The 23,416-nt window shown below is 38.1% G+C and overlaps 1 protein-coding gene across 1 annotated transcript in view; it reads right to left on the bottom strand.

Moving 5' to 3' along the window:
* Positions 1–1,904: 1,904 nt before the first annotated feature.
* Positions 1,905–23,416, bottom strand: part of BRMS1L (BRMS1 like transcriptional repressor) — a 41,863-nt gene continuing 20,351 nt past the window's right edge. The window contains exons 4-10 of the mRNA XM_077819063.1: positions 20,090–20,169; positions 15,171–15,267; positions 13,072–13,155; positions 9,030–9,094; positions 6,938–6,977; positions 5,378–5,504; positions 1,905–3,483 (exon numbers count right to left, since the gene is read on the bottom strand). Of these exons, the coding sequence (XP_077675189.1) occupies positions 3,360–3,483; positions 5,378–5,504; positions 6,938–6,977; positions 9,030–9,094; positions 13,072–13,155; positions 15,171–15,267; positions 20,090–20,169 (617 nt within the window). The 3' untranslated portion in view covers positions 1,905–3,359. The remainder of the gene's footprint in view (positions 3,484–5,377; positions 5,505–6,937; positions 6,978–9,029; positions 9,095–13,071; positions 13,156–15,170; positions 15,268–20,089; positions 20,170–23,416) is intronic.

Here is a 23,416-nt window from a genome sequence, read left to right as displayed (position 1 = left end):
CATCTCCTCTTCCTGATTTGGGTGGTCTATCGTAGACCTCTCCCTTTTATGCAGCTTAGCCAAGTCCCTATAAAGTTCTGGATGTTCTCTTCATTTGACTAAGTAATTGAGTCTACAAATTTTGTCACAGTACAGCGCCCTCCTTTTTCCTGATCACTAATAAATAGGGAGCACTACCAAAACAAATCAACTCCTCTTGAAGTTTCAGCTTTTCTTAGGCAACCATTATCCATGTTTACTCCATGGACATGTCCCTTTTCTGCTGAACATGCAGGAGTAAAATAATTTTGACAGAATATAAGGTAATTCTGTATTGAAATTAATGGGAAAAGCACTGGACTTGGAATGCCAATTTTAAAAATTCCAAATTAAAAAAAAGTAGTTAACTTGTATCTAATGCAAAAGTTCAGAATCTGTCTTAGCCTCTTACTTGCCAGGAAAATCAAAGAGTTGCTTAGTCTGTCTACACTGCAGCTGGGAGGTGCGATTGCTAGCACAGGTAGAAAGCTTCATGCTAGTACTGCTTGAGGTAGTGCACTAAAAACAGCCGTATGGACTGTGCTGCACAGATGGCAATTCGGGCTAGTCACCCATCCCCAAGCCTGGCCAACTCCCTGGGTTTGAGTGTAGATAGATAGTCTGAGCCGCCGCCCATGCCATAACATCTGCATTGCTATTTTTTATGCATGCTAGCTCAAGCGGAGTCTGTTTACTTGTGCTGGGAATCTCACCTCCCAGCTACAGTGCAGACATACCCTTTAAATGATTTATTGAGTAAATTAGGCAAGTGAAAAAGTAAGCAATGTGCTTTTAAAACCCACTCTTTCAATATAGACTTCTAATTTCCTTCCCCAGCCCCCAAACTCAATTCTGTCCCATTCATATCAGTTGCAGACAGGCATTTCTTTGTACCCAGGGTTCATGCTTGCTCTACACTACAAAATTTAATGGCAGCAATTGTGCTATCTGAACTGGGGTTGAAGACTGTTTAGTTACAAATGCTAAGCAAGCCCTTACTTGTCTATATAGTGTCTGAACAGTGTTAAAGGGTTAGTTGACAATCACATTTGTTAGTGTAGAGCAGGTCTGAAGAGTGTAATACTGGCTTGGTACCAGTAACAAGGGATAGCATGGAGACAAAGCAGCAAATACTGAGCTTGTGTACAAAGACTATACTCTCAAGATACATGCCCAATATAAACTAACATTCCCCTGCACACCTATTCTAGACTGTGAACTATTTTCCACAATGCTTAAGTTTGTTTTGCACTCATTCCCCTCTCTTGCAGGCAAAAGTGTATATTAATGTTACTGTGGCCAGCTGTTAAAAATGCTTGAGTAATGCATAGTGTCCATATTACAGTAATGCCCAAATTCACTTCCACAACTTAAAGTTGCACATTTACACACTTAGATAGCATTTGTGAGTAACTTGTGCAGTTCCTTCTTCAAAGATTTTGAAAAAACTAAAAAAGTGTTAACTTTCAAATTAACAACTGTATATTTCTACAATTTTCTAAACAAACCTTGTTTAGTACATGTGTATGACTTATACTTCTGTAGGGTTTAAGCTTTCACATATTATAAAGACCTCGGGGTAAAGAAGCCAGAAAGACAGAGACTTGTGTTACATCTCTGGTTACACAAGTCCATACGTATACTGAAATATGGACTTCTACATTTTAGTTTATTGCAAAGATATCGGATTTAAAAGTGATTTTTCAGTAAAATATCTGTATTCACCTTTTTAGGTTCTGTGGAAGACAAACATTTCTAGGCAACATTAAAAACTACAATATTTTTAGCTCTCTTTAGAATTAAACATCTGCAACTCTCAAGGAAAAATAAAAAGAGTAACACAACTGTACAAAGTGTCCACTATCACAGATCACTTATACACTACGTTAAAAAATACAAATATTTTATTACAAATTTTTTATCAAACTGTGTACATACAGTAAGTACTGTCAAAAGCCAACACATCAACTGTCATTTTATGTACAGTTGGCTAATGTTAATGTGACATGCAGTTTATCCTGAGCAATGCTTTTCTATCACTGTAAAGGTCCAATCTTTTAGACTTTTGGCAACAGTCAAGTAGTGACCATCCTGCACCAGCAATGACATTTCAGAGGTAAAGCAGTTAAGTATTATGTAGGGCAAAAGAGTTTTGCATTGCCAGGATCAATTTAAGCAAATGCATGTTTTCCTTGCTCCAAGAAGTGTCATCATAATGGACAATAAAGTGCACACAACCACCAGGAAAAAAAAAAACCTGACTTTTCTCCAATCCCACTAATCCAATCCAATCCCATGTTATTCTACACACTCCAACATGTACTATAACATTAAGGATTTCAGACTCTGCCTCTGATGTCTTGAAATATAACTTCTGTGCAAGCTTAACTTTCTTTAAACTGCATGAAACAATTCCATTAAGAAGAGAGTAAAATATGGGAAATTTGGAAAGCTGGCATATGGTGAGTAGGTCACTGTTAATATGTCCCAGATATACCATTTCTGAGGGTACATTTTACTTTTGACAAAGTGTTTTTAGAATATTTGTTTCATAAGACTATAGATCATACAAGTACAGCATGCAATATAATACTTTCAGTTATTTACCATTTACATCATACTATTGCCAGGCACTCATACCCTCTATGGGCCACATAGCACTGCCTCTACCTGTAGTGTACCTAATTTTACATTGGCTTTGCTAGTGATGTTCTTGCATAACCTAGAAAAGAAAGCCACCAACATTTTAAATTTATTATGGGGTACCAGAAAGTGCTCCTCAAAAATTTCTTAATGTTGGCTTTGTTTTGTTACAAGTGGCATGGTAAACCTTATAAAAGTCAGAGCTGTCCAGGGTCTCAAGTTTAAAAAATTCTGTTCACTTTGGATAAAAGAATACTTAAGTCATTAGACTATTCAGAAGCAACATTTGTGCAGACTAACTTACACTCCCAAGATAAACATGACAATTCACTTAATATATGGAGTGAACTGCTGGTAAAAATAATTGCACAATTACCACACAATCTAGTCACCAATAATAAAAGCAAATGTTTTGCATTTTACAGATATTTTTAAATCAGAAGTTCAGCCATTATCTGTGAAGGCATACTTCATATCTTAGGCACTAGACCCAACTTAGAGGTAAAATGTCTTGGTCAACATGATTAAGAGTCATCACCTATTCAAGGACATCCACATGAAGTTTACCTACAGTACTACAAATACATCAGATACTGCCATAAATTTAATAAGAATACAAAACATTATTAAATACATCTTTCACCTCATGGCACATCAAGCATGGTAACACCACTTGTTACACATCTGATTAGTAATGGTCAATTGTGGTTATGTTTTATTGAATACTTTCCTTTCTGTAACTGAGAAATATACAGTTTGGATTTACTTCCATCAGGCCTCTTAAACCACACTTCATCATGGTTAATTGTTGTAATTATGGCACTGAAAAGAAAAAAAAAATAGAATTTAGAAACAAATGATCTTATAAACCAAAGGATCAGCCCCCCAAGTAGGGTGGTCTTTTGGAATACTAAATATTTGCATTAAGTAGTACTAGGCCCAGACAGCTACTGCCTCCTTCCTGATTATGTTGATATTTTTAACAACAGAATTCTGTAGCTGACACTAAAGATACATGGACATATCTAGGAACACTATATCTTCACAAATAATTTTTCATCCAAGCATCTCTTGAATGTAATAAAAATGATAGTTCTAATGAATCTCAAACATTTAATTTGGTTAAATAAAGCTTTCATCTTCCCTTTTAATTTATAGGGTCTATAATATAAAATACAAATTTGTCTCATAGTACCTATTGAGAAAACCTTATCAATCCACCAATCTGAAGTGGGCTTCCTGAAAAAAAACCCAACAGGTCAAAAGAAATTGCTCTCCAGCATAGAGAAAGTTAGGAAGAACTTGTATTTAACTGTTAGCCAGTACATATATGTAAAGAAAAAACTGAATTGTTTGGCTAATTGAACTTTTCTTACATTGATTACTTAGTTAAACATTAATGCAAACACTTTTGGAGTTGTTTTTCCTCACTGTTCATTACTAGAAAGCAGTTTCAAGGCACATTCCATACTTTCCCTTGGACCACCTGCTTTAAGGATTAAAATATATACATATAAATATAATTTGATACTTGATTGCTAGTGGTGTGCCAGTTCAGTCATTATTACTTTGACAATCAGCTGAAGAGAATTCACGGAATCATGAAAATGCAGGAATGGAAGGGACCTCCAGAGGATATCTAGTCCATCTCCCTGAACAGCAGCAGGACCAAATATACCTAAACCATCTCTGATGGGTGTTTGTCTAACCTGTTCTTAGACAAAGATGGGGATTGCACAACTTCCCTAGGTAACAATTTCAGTACTTAATTTTTATAGTTAGCAAGTTTTTCCCAATATCTAACATAAATCTCCCTTGCTGCAGATTAAGACCATTACTTCTTGTCCTAACTTCAGTGGACCTGGAGAACAATTGATTACCATCCTCTCTACATGTATGAAGACTATCATCAGGTCTCAAGACTAAACATGCCCAGTTTTTTAAAAACTTTTCCTCATATGTCACATTTTCTAAACCTTTTTTCATTTTTCTTGCTCTCCTTTGGATTCCCCCCAGTTTGTCCACATCTTTCTTAAAGGGTGACATTCAGTAGTGGACTCAGTACTCTAGCTGAGGGCTCAGTACTGAGTAAAGTTGGACAATTACCTCCCATGTCTTACATACGACACTCCTGTTAATATACCCCAGAATGATATTAGTCTTTTTCACAACCGCATAACATTTTTTACTCATATTCAATTTGTGATCCACTATAACCCCCAGATCCTTTTCTACAGTACTATTGCCTAGCCAGTTATTCCCCATTTTAAATTTATGCATTTGCTTTTCCCTTCTTAAGTGAAGGACTTTACATTTAATAAATTTAAATTGGTATTCTATTGTTATAAGTGAATTAATCAAGGTTAATTTTTTAATCACGATTAATTTGAGTTAATCACATGAATTAACTGCGATTAATTGACAGCCCTAGTTTTAGGCTATTATTTCAGACATATACATCAGCTGTCAAATTTTAAGTATTTTAATATTAAGATAACTAAGCCCCTACATTTATGTCATTTGGTACTTATGCTGGAGGAAGGTAAAAATAGATATCTAGAAGACAGTAGCTGGTTATCTTTTAAGATAGAAAATACCGATAAGTAACTGATATGGCAACAGCTGACTGAAATTGTAAGGCTGGGCTTTTCAATCACTGTATACAATTGTACAATGTATGCTATTGTAAATGGGAGTAGGCTATAATGACCTTTACCTTGTAGGGCACTCATCTTTCTTATCAATACATATGGTCTGTCCACGTCCATACCACTCTCCATCATAATATAGTCTTCCTTCTTCAGACCTAGCACTGTGCAGATGCTTTTCTAATTTGACAGGTGCTAAAATGATCAACAGAAATATTTATCACTGACCATGCAGATATTACAGTCAGGTTTATAAACTTATTTTCAAATACTTAGCTACATCAGCACATGCATATATGCTAAGTGTTTAGTTATTAAAAAAGGGGGGGGGGGGAGAATGCTACTTTGGGCAACAATCAAACTAAAATCTAAGATAGTTAAGAGAAGAGATGCTTTTTTCTTTTATCTCCTTATGTAGTGGGGTCCATTAAAAACTCAATTTCCATTTTCAGGTAAAATTAATATTGACCACAGTATCTGCAGTATTCCTATATCAATAATGGAAAAGTTTACAAACACCATGGTAACTGTGGTATATGGGGCAAGTCTAAGTATCAACCATTGATCAGATTTCTTCCTCTTTCTCCCCCCCCCACACCCCTCAACTCTCCTCCTCCCCAATACAATTGTGTCAGTGTACTATGTCATTAACCACAATACTCCAACAGAAATTTGTCACTAACAAAAGCAACACCTACTTGCTTCCTCTTCTCTTGTGCCCCAACCACTTCCTCCTCATTTCCCTTTCTGCCTAACTTGGGCATCTAAGGTGAATATCACCTTGGTATCCAGACATTGTCCCGTTCCTCTCCCCCAAGTTGCTCTTCACTGACTCAGAGTAGCAGAGCATAGTGAAATGGGGACGCTCTCAAAACACTACCCGAAGCTCTGCTGGGGGAGGTAGAAGCCAGAGAAAAAGCATTAATATGCTGCACTGACATGTATCAAGCCAATCCAAGCCATTTCTCTATGGGTCTACTCCTTCTTCTGGTATTCTTTCACCATTTAAATATTAACCTTGATTTTAAAAACATTGCACCATTCAGAAGATACTGAGACTATAAAGAAAATAACTATTTCATCAAACATATGTAAGAAAGTCAGTCTGTCAGTGGAGAGAGCAACCCTATTGAAAAGCACAGAGCACAACAGTGCCTCAACCAAGGCCTGAGAGCTAGAAAGCAGCTTAGGGTATGTCTACACTGCAGCAAACACAAAGACACACACAGCAGTGAGTCTCAGAGCCCAGATCAACTAATGAGGGCTTGTGTAGCAGTGCTAAAAACAGCAGTGTAGATGTTCCCACTCAGGCTGAAGCCTGGGCACTGAGATCCATGCCACTCACTGGGTCTCAGAGACTAGGACCCAGACCAAGCAAGAGTATCTACACTGCTGTTTGCAGCCCTATGGTGCAAACCTGAGTCAGCTGACCATGTTTGTTTTTTCTTTTTGAAGTACAGACATACCCTTAAAGGTCTCTGATTTCCTTTCCCCTCCTCAACCACTGCAGTCCCTGTTGTGTCTGACAGATCTCTGTTCTATCTAGATAAAAATCTATGCTGTTGTGCTTAATGAGTTTTGTTTTATGAAAACAGAATGTATTAAGCAGTGAGGTTTTTATGACTTACGTTCCGGCTTTACTCTGTGTGGCCCCAGCGTAGCCATTGCCTTAAAGTACAAAAAAGGAAAAACGAGAAAGTTAAGAGAGCTTACTTGTTGAATATTTATTTAAAATGCCTTAAGGAAAGTTTTATTGCAGTGCAGCTCTTTAATATATTAGCATTTACATATACATGTTTAAATGCTTGTTCTAAAAAAAAAAAAAAAACCCAAAGTATTTTCTAACATTGAACGCCACCGATTAGCTGAATAAAAGCATGCAGAGAAACCGATCCATTATCTGCTTTAATGGGCTTTGATTTTAAATAAATCAGGAGCAATTCTTTATACAATATTTTATAGCTGGTGTTACGTCACTCTGCAGGTTGCCAACCAAACCAAAGATCGCATGAATCAATAGCTGCCAGATAAAGATTTTGGAAAATGAAAAGCTCATTCAAAAAGCTATAGAAACAAGCCTCTGTTTAGCTCACAGTTGTATCCAAGTACATTCTACAGTTGTGTGTATAATAATCAGCTTTATTTTCTCTCGGCCATACTTAAGAGCTACTAGGGTGAAATTGTGTCTATGGTCTGATATTTGTTCGGCATAATTCCTGCTGTAGGTCAAGCAAAGCAATTTCCAACTTTATGTGTTGGACCCTCAATTGTGATGGATTTGCCCATGTTCCCTTGTACCATTCAGGAACACAGTGGACATTTCTGCTTTGTTCACCTTCTTGCACATGTTTATCTCCTACCCACACCCACCTTCAGTGTCTTTTCTGTATATTTCTTAGCTGTATATTTTTCTATTTTGCTTCCCCTCCTCTGGTGCCACAGAAGAGGAGGAAGACAGGTTGGCTTTCAAGTAGCCATCCAGTTTTATGTGCAGTCTAGGGAATACTTTACAGTTAGGAAGTGAGGTGGTTCCAATGTCATGAAGGTGTCCCTGTCCCGATTCTCTTCTCTAGCCCACTTCCCCTTGAACTAGTTTGGGGTTCTACAAGATGGGAAATACTGCTTATATGGCCTGGTGACTAGCTGGTTCTAGCTTTTATTAGGTCCCAGGACATTATGGCAGGAAGGAGGTTTTCTAGCTACTGGGGAAGTACAGTCAGGTTAGACAAGTGGTTCTCAATCTATTTACCACTGTGGGCCATATGTGAGGCCCACAATGCGTTATGTGGGCCGCATCCAATACTACCTCTATGCCCTGAGGATGTCACATGGGCTTCAGCTCTGTGCTGATTGGGCCGCAAGCAGCCCACAGGCTGCAGGTTGAAAACAACTGGGTTAGACTCCTGCCTAGAGTCCCAACTGCCACACCACCTTACCAACATCTATGGCACGATGAAATATGTTGTGACAGAGCAAAATAAACTGAATTTACTTTCATTCATTTTCACAATTATAAAATGTTTTTGAAATTTTTAAAGAAGCTGCTGCAGATTTTCCAGCATAGTGTACCAGAGTAAAACAGAATTTAGGTCCAGCTTGTTGTAGAGTAAGCCAGGCCTTCACTATGGCATTCCCCATTTTACAGATTAGGAACTGAGGTGAAAAGGCTAAGGGTATGCCTACGCTGCAACGATGATGCATACCCACCCTGCAGCAGCGAGTCTCAGAACCCAGGTCAGCTGACTTGGGCTCACAGTGTCGGGCTAAACATGGCAGTTTAGATGTTCCCGCTTGGGCTGGCGCCTGGGCTCTGAAACCCAGCAAGGAAGAGTGGGTCTCAGAACCCAGGCACCAGCCCAAGCAAGAATGTCTACACTGCTATTTTTAGCCCCCTACAGAGAGCCCCCGAGCCCAAGTCAGTTGACCCAGGATATGAGACTCCCTGCTGCAGGGTTCTCTGTTCCCGATCCCACCCCGTTCTTTGCTGTGAAGACCTACCCTAAGAGACATAGCCAAGGTAAGACTACTCAGTATCAGAACTAAGTTTAGAATGCACATCACTCTATTCCCATGCCATAACTATCAGACTTCATTGCAAAAATACTATTTAGCAATATTTATGCTCTCGATTATTTTAATGGAAGCTTACCTACATATCTGTAAAATGTATGAGAACAGGGCAACAAAACAATGCTTTTGACATTCATCCTCCAATCATACCTTCCTTATTGTTGTCCAATCTTCAAGTATATCGAGGTCCTGTAACATATAAACTATATAGGGACGTTGAAAAGTTAAGGGAATCACTTTTAACATTGAAATTAGCATAAAAGGTCTACAATCTTCATAATTTGAAGTGACTTAGTGACTCTATTCTGCAACTGCTCCACACACAGAATTCCAAATGAAGTGAAAGAGCACTGCAAAAATTAGGTCGAGAGAGACACACAGTGTACAAGTGTCACTTAAGTTTCCTAGAAGCTATCATATTTACAATTACATTAAGGTTGTTACTGCAGCACACCACAGGGATACAAGACTACAACAGACATTATATACCCATTCTGTACTTGACAGACACCAAAACAATCCTTGTTTCTTGTACTCCAAACAGAATAAATCAATCCTGGCAGCTTATTTTTCTACAATACTGAAAGCAAGCATCTAAATTAACATCTCCAGTGCAGTTTCTTAGTGATTCTAAATCATATACTATTACATAGAAAAAATGTTAAGATTGAGAAATCAAGTATCTGAAAGACTGGAAATACTGAGTTAAAAAGGTTTGAAAGCTCTACCTTAAAATATCAACTCTGTACCATAAGTTGTTAATTACTACAATATACACAAATACAAAACAGAATTTTATACACACTACTTTACAAAAGTCTTCAGATCTGTCTTGTTTTTTCAACCCCAGCAAGCTCTATAACACAAGGCAAGTTTGAAAAAGTGGATAAATTATGAACGTTTAAAGTTAAATCGCCCTGACTTTGAAAAACACATTAGTTTTGAAGCAGTTTGAGAAACTGGAAGAAAAAGTTTAAGTTGTTGAAATTAAACATTCGTTACTAATTAACACTTTTAAAAAAAACTTTATTTTGTAGTTCTCATTCAAGTCAAGTCAAGTTCAAAGACTGTAACTTACTGAAAGACTAAGAAATTCCAATATGCATTATATATTGTGTTAGACAAATTTAACTAAACTTTAAGAAATAAGCACCAGACAGCAAATTAACATGGATCTCTCTCTCTGTCTATAAAAATAAGAAAGAACTGCCAGTGTATCTTGTAATTTGAATCTACTCGGCTTGACGCCTCCAGCACACAGCCATCCTGCACATGAATACTTGGAAATTTATACCCCCTAATTTCTTTTAGTAATTCCTGTATTAGAAGACCAGATGATAGCGTTACATCCAAACAACTGAATAACCACCAACCAAAATAAATTTCTGGCACTAGCTAAAAGCATCTCCACTAAACTGAATTTATGATAACGCCATCCTAACTGAGTAACATTTATTACTATCCACTGTCATTACGACAGGTCATCTTTCTGGGAAATATTCCAATAAAACAGTAGTCTTGATGTGGTGTGTCCCAATTAGAGACATGCAGAATGAAACAGACAGCAAGAGACTTTAAAAAAGAAAGCCACAACTTTAACTTCACTTTGCTTTTAATTTTAATAGAGGGACCTAAATACCTCAAAATATCATGCGTTTTGAGTCTGATGGTTAAATGGCCTCCATGCTAAAAAAAATATTTAGGGTTGATTCCCTTAGACCTAACTCCTAGGATTCAGCCCACCTTTGAATTCTCTCATCCTCCCCTGCAAGGGGGAAATGAGGGTGCATCTGAAGGGTAGTACAAAGACATTAGACCTTCTCCCGTTCCTCCAGGCTAAGAGGGTCTACCAATCAATCTCCTGGGTTTTGTGTTTACTTCTGGAAGCTTGCATTGGACATCAGCTGTAAACTGTGACAAAATTATGAATTCACTGCTTTTGAATCTTGTCCTTACTCCTTATTAACCTAAAGCCTGCAAACATTAGCAATCCTGACCTCTGGAATTTAAAATATGCAATCAAAAACTGATAAAACAGAGGGCTCTTAAGCCTTAAGAATTAGACGCAGTCAGTAAACAAGGTAAAGAACACTCAAGATATGGAGTTAAATTGCACAAGCTACAGAACATAGTACAAGAAAAGGTCAACAAGTAAGTTACTTTCTGCATAGTGTAACTCCCTTTCAAAAAGTTACCTGAAGAGGGGCATCTTTTGTCCAAGTTTTACCCCATTTTTACTCCACAGTTGAACATTCTACTATCATCCAAACTCAACTGCAATGTCATATTAAGCCTTCTCTCTCCCCCTACTGCCAAATTCTGTCATTTTATTTCACTGGAACTAGAAGTGTGTTTGGCACTGTACAAAACAAATACAAATCTTTGCCTCTGAAGGTTCCACCTCTGACATCTCCACAAAAATCCCAACCTTCTACTTCTAAAGCAAAGTCCAGATGTTGGTCATTTTACCTTAATTACTGCAACCTCTTTCTCTAGTTTTCCTGCTTCTGACAGGACTACCTTTCAGCCCCCCAAAAATACTACTATTGATCATGTCAGTCTTCAAATTGCTTCTCTACTATTCACAAATTCAAGTTTCTAATCTTCACCTTCAAAACACCAACTACAACTCCACCTACATTCATTTCATCTTCCTTTTACCTACATCTCCAAAGCCGTCCTCCAGAATCATTCATTTCATCCTCCATCTCCTGAGCCTTGTATCATGCCATCCTTATGCTTTTAACTCCTTACTTATCCTTGCATCCTAGGAAGCTACCATTTTCATTCAAATTTATCAATTTCTTAAACTTCTGAAGCATATCAACCTTGGACTTTAGTGGCTTAACATTATCAGAAAAATGGTTCTCCATTTCTTGGAGATGATATATCCATTGTCCCATCATCTTGCATAGAATGTGCATGGAACTGTATGTTTTTTAAATTAAAGATTGCAAACTAATGACACTACTTACTAGACATATAAAAAAATGCTTTGCTATCTTACCAGAAAAAGTTTAGGCAGAGTTTTTAAAAGACTAGAATTTGGGATTAAATCCCTTTTATTTTACAAGATTACTGTCAATGGCCAGTAGAATTAGTTTCCAAATTTTATCTAATTTAGAGTATTCTCTGTGCCTTCTCGCTTACTTTTTGCTTACTTTCCCTTAAACCTTTCCTTGAATCCTCTCCCTTCACTCCCAAATTGTTCTGTAAGCATGTTTAGAAAATGCTTTTCCTCTTTTTGGTCTGTGTTACTCTCACTGTTATGATTGCTACTATGTAACAACTTCCTTCCTCTGTTTTTGCTGCTTGGAACTGATGCCATGGATCAGTGTATTGAAACAAAGTCACAGCAGAAACCCGGGTGACGTGCAAGAATTCAATCTCTTCTATTCTGGAAGTGGAAAATTAGATGGAATTAAAAACCAGTCACTTTTGCAATTATTCAATAGTGAAACTAGTATTTTAAAAACAGTGATCTTAATCTGGATTTTCAAGATCTCAGAAGGTGACCTTTCAACTAGATTTCCGCCACCACAATTAGAACAAAATCTGTCTGCCAAGAACAGCTGTAAAAAAGTATTTATTAAGCATGCCTCTAGAGTTGAGCTATCTTTCTTTTTCAGTGAGAGGCTATCAGCAGCCTAGCAGCTACTAGGAGATCAGAGATTGTTATGGAAAAACTAATACACCAATTATGTACCCAAAAAATAGACAAAGGACAAATACTTGCATATTTGATTACCATTTATTCAATACTCAGACAAGATACAGTCACCTGCAAAAAACCCAGCACACCTGTCCAATTCTTTTGAAATATTAACATTTGAAATACATGCTTGGTCTGTTAAATGTGTATTCAGAGACTTCACTGTATTTAATAAAAATCACTGGAAGTGACATGCCATGGAATTTGTAATCATGCTCACTCTGATATGGTAGGAATTTGTTAAATACAGGGATATGGCAACTATATAACTGGATAATGTCCCTCTAAACAAAAGTTTGCTGTTGTAAATGGTTTGTTACTGATATTTACATGGCAAGGATTTGCAAGCCTGTTAAGACTTCCTAAACATAGTAAAAAAATATATTATTGCTTTAGCAGACAATATAACAGGAGAACATGTGGTAAGAAGGCTATAAAAAACAAAATGTTGCACAGACAAGAACGATAGAAAAAGGATATCTGATATGACAACAGGTTTCTTTTTATCTGGACTAAATGGATCCTTCCTTTTTTTCCTGGACTGTAGTTCATCATTCCATAACTCTGAAAAAGTATAATAAGAATGTTACAATTACATTCATTAATTTGATGTTTAACTCTTTTACAGTAAAAAAAAAAACTGACAATGATATAAATCAAATTTTCTTGATATATGCTCTTTGTGAGAAGAATGGCAATTGTCACATTTTAATGTGCCTATATTTTGTAGGCCTTTAATTTTGGCAGACAGATAAAATTAACAGATTTTCACCATAGCAGACAAGGCATGGTGACATTAGCTCTGACAGCAGATTGTATCTACTTTAAGTTCATTGAGGCTTAGAATAAAGTCTAAAATACAATTAACAGCATTCCACAATGTGATGAAAGGCTCTATAGATGCAGTACTTGCATATAATTGACCCAACAGTTAGCTACCAGGTTTCAGAGTAACAGCAGTGTTAGTCTGTATTCGCAAAAAGAAAAGGAGTACTTGTGGCACCTTAGAGACTAACCAATTTATTTGAGCATAAGCTTTTGTGAGCTACAGCTCACTTCATCGGATGCATACTGTGGAAAGTGTAGCAAATCTTTTTATACACACAAAGCATGAAAAAATACCTCCCTCCACCCCACTCTCCTGCTGGTAATAGCTTATCTAAAGTGATCACTCTCCTTTACAATGTGTATGATAATCAAGTTGGGCCATTTCCAGCACAAATCCAGGTTTTCTCCCCACCCCGCACACACACAAACCCACTCTCCTGTTGGTAATAGCTTATCTAAAGTGACCACTCTCCTTACAATGTGTATGATAGGCCCACAGGAGAGTGGGTTTGTGTGTGTGTGTAGGGGGGGGTGGTGAGAAAACCTGGATTTGTGCTGGAAATGGCCCAACTTGATTATCATACACATTGTAAGGAGAGTGGTCACTTTAGATAAGCTATTACCAGCAGGAGAGTGGGGTGGGGGGAGGTATTTTTTCATGCTTTGTGTGTATAAAAAGATCTTCTACACTTTCCACAGTATGCATCCGATGAAGTGAGCTGTAGCTCACGAAAGCTTATGCTCAAATAAATTGGTTAGTCTCTGAGGTGCCACAAGTACTCCTTTTCAGTTAGCTACCAGATGACAGACATGACAATTTTCTGCAATATCCTTGAACAGCCTTATTGAATCAAATTTAACTATCTTTGGAGTCCATTGTATTAAATGCAAAGGTATGTATTATTATAGGTCAGGATTACATGTAACTTTTCACGCGGGGGGAGGGGAGGGGTGAGTGAGATGGGATGTGAACCCAGGCACATTATGAACTTCAAAAGGACTATGTTGAGCAATGTACCAGACAAGAATGGACTTTTGGAACAAACAGTATCAAGTGTTTGCCTGTGGAATCTCTACAGATGAATACAATTTCCCACTTGCAGTTATGCAAAAATCCAGCCTGTTGAAATTACGTCCTGAAGAGGGGACCATTGTCTACTGATTACCTGTTCCCGGAACCCGAAGATCAAAGGCCCAATTGATATAAAAGAAAAGACTAACCTATTCATGGGTGTGCTAGTTCTAAGGTAAGGCTGCTATGAACTTGTGACCGCAGAAAAAATGCCTTTGTGAAGTATGAAGGATTGACTCCTACCATAGCCCTGGTTGGAGATGGGGGAGATTTCTGGTAAGCTTATTGGTATACATGCAAGTTCTTTTCTTTTCTGTAACGTTTTCTCTGTAATGCCCTCACTTTAAGAATAAATGTGATTGCTTATAAATGACTGTGTGGTAAATTGTGACTACTGGCAATTACAGTTGCTCGTAGTCTTTGTAGAGAAAGCAAAGCAGAGAAAGAGACCTGCTTAGGTAGTCTGGATTGATGGGGAAATCATAGTGTAGACAGGGAACTCTGCAGAAGGGAAAAAACCCAGTCAGGAGGGAGAGAGAGATGTGGGTCTTTGCCCAAGAGAGGTGATGGCTGAGGAGCCTAGAGTGGGTGCTCTTAATGGCCCATGGAGGGACAGTACAGATGCAGCTGCCCTGAATTGTGACAGCAAGTCATTAAAAATCTTTCAAATCCTATTTACCTGAGGTAATGTCAATGCTATGCCTGTCTTCTTCTAACCTTCTGATCTTCTCTTCTAGTTCACTTTGTACAGTATCATACAACAAGAGCTTCTCACTCTGAAACAAAAGCAAGAAATTATAACTTATGCATTCATGCATGTTTATCAACTAAATGCACTTGACATCGACTAGTTTAGAAGCTCAGGTGCAACATGATAAAAGTAGCTTCTTATGCATTTAGATACAGCCTTGAAACATAAGCCACATTTTGAACCTGATTCCGAGTCCCTCATCCACCTGCTTTTTCAGTGTGATGTCCCAGCCCCTTAAAGCTTACACTTATTCCAGATATTTCATGTGGATGCAAGATATACAGATATCAAATATGGGTGCATGTGCTGAGGATTTGAGTGGGACCATAATAAGAAGGAGATGTAAAGGAAGCAGCTAGATCTCCACCAGAATGTTCTCTAGTTGGACATTATCTCCCCTCATGACTGTCTGATGAAAGATTCACAATGGAAAATAGAGAAGATGGTACACCCATCACTCATGCTCTTCTCAAGATATGAAGTAGATCTAAAGCAAAAATGGAACACAAGGAGCACTGGAAAGAGTCTATTGATTAGGTCAGGATAATGAAGAATAAACCTGAATGAATGGTAGTTCTTACCAAATTGGAGGAGCTTAGGCTGTGGGTCAAGGACGTGGATCGTGTGCATTGGTCAAGACTTGCCCACTCCTTCAGTCATATAAAGTCACATCCAGGAACACAGGAAATACCAGACTGGATCAAATACATGGTCATTATAGTCCGGTATCCTATCTCCAACCAAATTCACTGTGAACTTCATATTCAGAATGTACTCTGTAGCGGTGTGCAGATTCAACTGTCTATTTAGACCTGGTCAAGTTTTCCAAATTTGTAAGTAAGTTTTATTAAAACGTCCCCATTTTTCAGCAAGGTCTAATCTTTGCAGGGTGGATAAAAATCAATGATTTAAAAAAAAAATCAGATTTTTTTGATAGATTATTTTCCTCAAAAAGCATTTTATCTAAAGATAAAGATATATTATAGCTCAAAGATATCTCAACATGGAATAGGGATTACAAATTCTAATTCTATAGTAGGAGACAATATATTCATGTAATGTTTAAGAAAAGTTTTGTAATGAGTTCCAATACTTCATGGATTAAGGACCCAATCTTATTAGGGTCCACAGGCTTCTGTATAGATTATTTAGGTTAATTTTTCTATCTACCCAATGGGACTGGGTATCTTCTAGACTGAGCACTATCAGAGATGCTTAGTTTTGCTGTACTCAAACTGTGGATTTGTGTCTCCAGAGGTAACATACTTGTTAAACAGCAAAAATGTTTTAAATAAATAAAAGAGGTGAGAAATAACAGACCTCAACTCTATTGTCCCTCTGCAAATTTGTGTACACAGAGTCAATCCCTTACCTCTCTCTAAAAGTGCAAAGTTTCAAAAAGTTCAATGAATTGAAGATTGTTGGGGGTGGAACAGATCTGGACAAGGAGAAGAAGTCTGGAGATAAATGTGAGAAGCGAGGACCATATGCTTGTTTTGTTAAAATATTATATGTTTGCTGTTGAAGAAAAAAATCCAGAATACATAACGTTGTTTTAGTTAAATAAAACAATTTAAATGTCTGTCTGGTGATGTTCTCCTCCTAATACAGCATGGCAAGAAAATCTTCCAAATATTAATGATTAACCTGTTGAATTGGAAATATTTATGAAGTCACTGGGAGGTGAACTATCTGCTTCAATTATCTTTGGTAAATGAAATAACCAAAAATCATTCATTTTCTGATATAGCTGTAAAACTAATCTGAAAAGTTTAAAAAAACCAACAATTTAAAAATGTATAGTATGTACCTTCTAAAAATGAAACCTACATCTCTGAGTTGTGAAGAATATGTACAAGAATGCACTTTTATGTAGAAAACCATGATTAAATTGAGTCTTCCTGACTAGTGAGTTAAATCAAATCCACCCTTAATCTTCGTTAACTAAAGTACTAGTAACAGCTAGATTCTCTTATAGAATTGTAGTAACAATTGTCCTCTGTACTTTGTGTGCAAATGAAAAAATGACTGCTACAATAGAAATATTTTGTGTCCAGAATAATGCAACCTAGATTTAAACGTGTTGAACTAAAACAGTCCTAAATCTGCAGTGACATAACCATACAATAGTTTAAAACGTAATTTAATTAGCACTTTTCAAAGGGGATATAAAAACTCTATCACCATTTGGTTCCAAATATATTAATGGCTTATCTTTAGTTATAGATATTATACTAGCTCCTTCCTTCATCGACAAACAGAAGCAGATACATACATAACCCTGGATTCTCTACATAATCCAACAAATACTTCAGCTGCTTTCCCATCCCTCAAGGTTGCTGGCTTTAAAGTTTTTTAAGTTAATTTATTTAAAGGTCATACCATGGATTTTATTTACAGAATAGTACATATCTGACACAATAATTATAAACTGCTTAGATATAGCAATTAGACTTTTAAAGACATTTAAAACAGTATCTGAAATCTCAGTCCTTCTACAAGTCATTAACAAAGAGGAAACACTCACTAGTCATGTTCTCCTTTATCTACAATAGCACTTGAGGCAGTTCAGTTGGCTGAGAAATTATCTGGTATCAAACGATCAGTTTCTACAGCTGTACCTAAAATTTCAGTGGAGTTCATCTCTTCTGTAATATAAAGGCTTGGATTGCCTGATTTGATTTATGAGACTATATCAGATTCCCTGTTGTCAAAGATATCCAAAATGTAAAGAAAAAACAGATGAACCAGAAAAAAATATGAAGGAAATACAAGAAAAGTTGGAGGCTTTGGAAATTCAAGAAGAAATCACCAAGATGTTTGCTCAAGTCCTTAGGATAAATTGCCAAGATGTAGATAAAATCTCTTAGAAAAGGAAAAAAGTTATCTTTACCATCACTTTTAATTATACAAAATACTTATAATTCTAAATGGGGGTTAAATGTATGTGAACACAGTAAGTCTGTTTCACAACTTTCTATTGTAATTTCTATATTGGTGAATGAAAGAGATTAAGGACTTATGTCGGTTAATGTTAATAACCTACACTGCATTTAAGCTCCTGCTGGTGGGGGCAGAGCAGCACGCTCTTAGAAATGTCCCCTTCCCCTTGTGCGGCGTGTGGTCATGCCAGCTGGGACAGACCCACATCATTCTCGGAAGTACTGGAAACGCTGATATTCTGGGAATGCATGAGTAGCCATCCCCCTAGAACCCTCCACCAGCCCCCACTTATCCTGAGAGCCCCCACAAACATCCCAGCATCCGTGACATACATCCTACTCATGGCAGCTCCACCTACATCCCCCAACATCCCCCATTCCTGTCACAGCTCCCAACATCTGCCACTCATTGCCACTCACCCTGCAGCTGCCCCCCCCGCGCAAACACTCCCACTCATCTAACAACCGGTCACCAACTCACCCCCAACCCCTCCCCAGGACCTCCCCAGACACTCACCAGTGTCCTCCCAGCTCAGCGCTCCCCTCCCATCCCGGGCTAGGGAGGCTCTGCCCAATTCCAGCAGCTCTGCTCACTATCATCACCCACCCCGCACTCCATGGAGCAGGCCAAATTTGAGTGATGAGTGACTTTGCGACCCTGTGCACCACATCATAACACTACCCATCCAGTGACTGGGGCCACGACTGAGATGGGGGCCTTGTGCAAGCGCACTGCGTGCATTTTGAGTGCTTTAGGACAGGCCTGGATTAACCAAAGGCAAGGCTCTCAGGGGTGGCAAGGACACTGAAGGGGACTGGATTTGGGAATTTGTTTTCAATGGGTTTGTAACTCCTGTGACTTAGGTGAAGCGTGTCAGATTTCTTTGCTAAGCCTGTGCTTTACTGCCATGTTATCCCTGAAGGGTATAACAAGGAAATTGGAGCACCTATAGCTAGGTGTGGGGGGAGGAAACAAAGACTTGTCTAACAACTGGAGGGTCAGGAGGGCTAAGGCACTGGGTTTGGAGTGTAGGCAGCAAGACTGAGGGTCCCACTGCTCAAGAATGGTGGCAGACATGAGGGAGTATGCTTCAGAGATACAGAGCTCGGAGCAGTGATCAGTCACTATCCAGACCCAGGAAGCTTAGAAGCACATGGGATTCAATCTCAGTAGACTGATGTCTATTCAGAGATGGACGAGATCAGGCTGTGACAATTTACATCCAGGTAAACAGGCTATAGTATCCATATATGAGGATCCATATTAGTCCAGACATTTCAAATATTATATGCACTCACAGAAATAAGCTTTTGTTTTTACAAGCAGAATTTCTATCTCTGGGTTTAAAGGTTTTGATACTTTTTTCCACCTGAACAAGGATCAATAGAATTAATTATTTTACAACTTGGTCTACGCAAATACTTTTCTATCTATTGCTGAAATGATCAGAGATTCTACTGAAATAGAAACAGATGTCTATTTCTCTAGTACTGTATCAATTTTTGAATAGTGACATTATTTTCTTCCCATAAGCTGTTTTTAAAAATATAATTATTGCAAAATGTGACTACTATATTTATGGCAGAATACCACTAACTATTTTCTCGGATGCCTAGTATATAAGAGAGATTCCAAAAATGATCGGAGGTCTTTTCAATCTTAGACAGGCCCTGTTAATGAAGGTAAGATTAATATTGTTTATGTAAACCAAACTGACACCTAGCTGAGGTCTCATTTCTTTAAGTTGTTAAGGATGTAACTTTCTTTATCGTTTCAAAAGAAATACATCAAAATATTGAAGTTATAGCAAAACTACAAACTTAAAATGTACCGATCTTGGAAACTGTTGCACACCCATTAAGGACAGACTTGATTAGCCACCCGTTTAAATAAGTTGACAATACCTCACAGTGTTGGCGAGACGCTTGAATTTCACATTCATATTTGTTCTTTACAGACTCTAAACAGAGCTCTCTATAGATACCTGCAACCAGACAAATTACAGCGTTATTACTTTTTTAAAAAAATAGGAGTAACGGATTTCAAAATTATCTGTTAAGATCACTATTGCTAGTCCTACAGTAATGCACATATGCAAAAAAAACCCCAAAACCTATTTTACATATTGACAGTGTTCAGACAGTACACAGAGTATAAAACTTGTATGGAAAAATAACTGACTGAACTCAAGAGGCTGCAGAGAAAACTGTTCTCAATTTTGTTCACTTCTGTATTTATGCAGACTAAAAGTTTATCTTGCTGGCAATATAGGTGGAAAAGAAACTAATGTAAAATTCTGTCAGTGCAACACAAGATAGACTTACTATGTTACAGCTTTGCCACTTCTGGCTGAGATAACTTGGTGCATTGGAGGAAGACAGTTTCAAGCAGAGCGCGCAACATTTAAAAAAAAAAAAAAAAAAGCACATGTATGTGCATGCAGTGCACTAACATAATGAGGCCACAACCTGGCTGAGGTCTCTAAGTGCTACTTCAGTATTATGTTTAATAGTAATGAATGGGAGGCTAACAATAATACAGTAATTAATAAGGCAGGAGAAGAGGGCAAAATGTACCCAGCCAAAGTCAGTAATTCTTGGGTATGACTATCCGTTTGGTGGTCTCTAGGCTGTTGTCAAGAGACAGGGGCCACATCACAAGCCGCCAGAACCACCAGTCTTGTGGGCAATCTTATGAGATAGGCCAATTCAATCTTTGGCCTTCACAACATAACATGCTTAAAGTATAATGGGGTCCAAAAAAGAATTAGATGAGTTCATGGTGGATAGATAGCTCCATCAATGGCTATTAGCCAAGATAGTCAGGAACAAACACCATGCTCCTTAAACTGCTGACTGCCAGAAATGGAACTGGACAACAGGGGATGGATCACCTGAGAAATTGCCCTGTTCTGTTCATTCCCTTGAAGCATCTGGCAGCAACCACTATAGGAAGACAGGTTACTGGGCTAGATGGACCAATGGTCCAACCCAGGATGGCTATTCGTGTGTTCACCTATGTGACCTAGGAGGACAAGCTTCTTGCTTGACAAGCACAGAAACTGAAGTGCCCTTAAATTCCTATTAGTGGTCCATGTTGTATCTCTTCTCTAAATGGAGAACTTGAATCTCCTGGATAGTCTCTTGTGGTTTTCAAAAATCACTGAATTCTCTGTAACCTCAAATTCTATTTGCATCCATTTCTGCTCATATAAGTTTTCAATTAAGGGGTCTGAATAGTTAAAATAGAAGTAAAAACTGTCTTATGCCAGTACATTTGTTTGCAAATTCAGTTGGTCTTTCACAAAGCACTTCCCCAATTAATGAGTACAAATTAGCAATTTCTCTACTGCCAAGAAAAACAATCACTTTTAAAAATTAAAAGGGCATTTTACATGCTGATTTGAATAACCACTTTTATTTTTTTAAAAAAAATTCCTTACTGTGTCAGCAAATATTAGCTTCTAAAAACTCTTGCAGCCTGCTTCTCCAACCCTCCCTACACAACAGATAATGTCAGATTAACATCTTAATCTAGCAATAAGAGACCTAGAATGAACAATTTCTATCACTGAATTATATCCCCATCTAACACTGAAGAGTTAAGATGTTAGAAGACAAATCATCATGTTTCTTAAAATTATCTTCTCATGATCAGTGAACTATTTACCAACAAAACATCTTTTCAACTCACTTTTGGGTAATGAGAATATAGTATGGGTAACAGTTTCAGATATTAAGTTTAGAGTTTAAGAAATAGCGTTACTATAAAATAAAACTGAAATAAATGCTATTACTGATTAATGGGGCATGATAATACAGCACTTCTTATAGCCCTTCTGATTCAGGCTAGAATTAAAACTCCAAGTTAGCGGAGGTCACCTGCATACCGGTGTGAAACAGCATCTCAGCAAGTTGGCTAAAGAAGTGAAGAGGCTGATAAAGTGTGCTGAGAAAAGATTTGGGCTATTTGTTTTAAATCTTTTACCATTTGTTTATAATCTCTCTGGTTCCTAACTGACTGATGGCTGTGTAGCCCAAGGTCCAGTTTATTTCAGCGGCAGCAGTAATAACTATAAGTGGACTACTACTGCATGTTGGGAAAACTTCCTGGGTCCTGCCAGAAGTACCCTCTGCCTTCCCAGCAGGAAATTTTAGCACTGAAGCAGGGAGCCTGAAGCAAGCAATCCTTATGTTTCCTTACAAAATAAAGCTTTGTTTCTGGTGGTTTGTCTGAGCAGGTCTTCCTGAGGTGACCACAGGCTGGCACACAACACAAAGCACACTGAGGAATCTCAAGCCGAGTTCTCCAAACCCTATTCTTGTACAACCGCAATAGATATAACAGTAGGGGATTTGGTTCGAACAACCAAAAAACTGTTGAGCTGTATGCCAAGTACCATGACAATTTAGAAAACTTCTGTAGCAGAGAATGTAACAACCTGTTTAATGTATTAAACATGAAAAGCTTCTCAAAATTATCCAAGTTTTCCTCTCCAAGAAGTAGAACTATGTGTACCTGTATTTGGATGATTCATATAAGGGTGGTGTTCCTTAACACTGAGAACAAGACTACTGGCTGTATGCTAAATATCCTAACCCTGGAGAACATTGGTATCTGCATGTATGGAAGATCTTGCACTTTTCAGAGGACAAATCACAGTATTATAATGCAAATGAACTGAGCAGCTTTCCTCTTCAAAGAATTTGTTCAAGAATGAGGTCTAATATATTGCTTTATGTCAGCACCTTTCATAGTATCTGAGTTGCTATGTCAGTTTTCTATGATCCCAGCCAGGGGCAGCGAGTTGCATGGGCCTGTGGTGCCCAGGCTCCATGAATATTCAGTGCCGGATCTCTCCCCTGACCCCGCCTGCCACCCCCATACACCACCCAGCCCCTGGGCGATTTAAAAGGGCCAGGGGGTCCCGAGCTGCTGCCACCACCACCAGCAGCTCAGCGGGACTGGCCACACTGTGACGTGGGCAGTGCAGTCATGCTTTATCGCCGGGGTAGAGCTCTTCCAGCAATAAAAAATAACCACCCAGAATGAGCGGTATGCGCTGTCTATACTGGTGCTTTTCAGCGCTAAAATTTTTGTTGCTCAGGGGGGTGTTTTTTCACACCCATGAACAACTAAAGTTTTAGCGCTGAAAGTGGCAGTGTAGACATAGCCTAAGGCGGCTTCCTGCCTGCCCACTCCACGCTGCTCCAAGAAGTGGGCAGCATATC

Source organism: Eretmochelys imbricata, chromosome 6, assembly GCF_965152235.1.
Source record: "Eretmochelys imbricata isolate rEreImb1 chromosome 6, rEreImb1.hap1, whole genome shotgun sequence".
NCBI lineage: Eukaryota > Metazoa > Chordata > Testudines > Cheloniidae > Eretmochelys > Eretmochelys imbricata.
The sequence above is the reverse complement of the archived record's forward strand: the minus strand, read 5'-3'. Positions and strand labels throughout refer to the sequence as shown.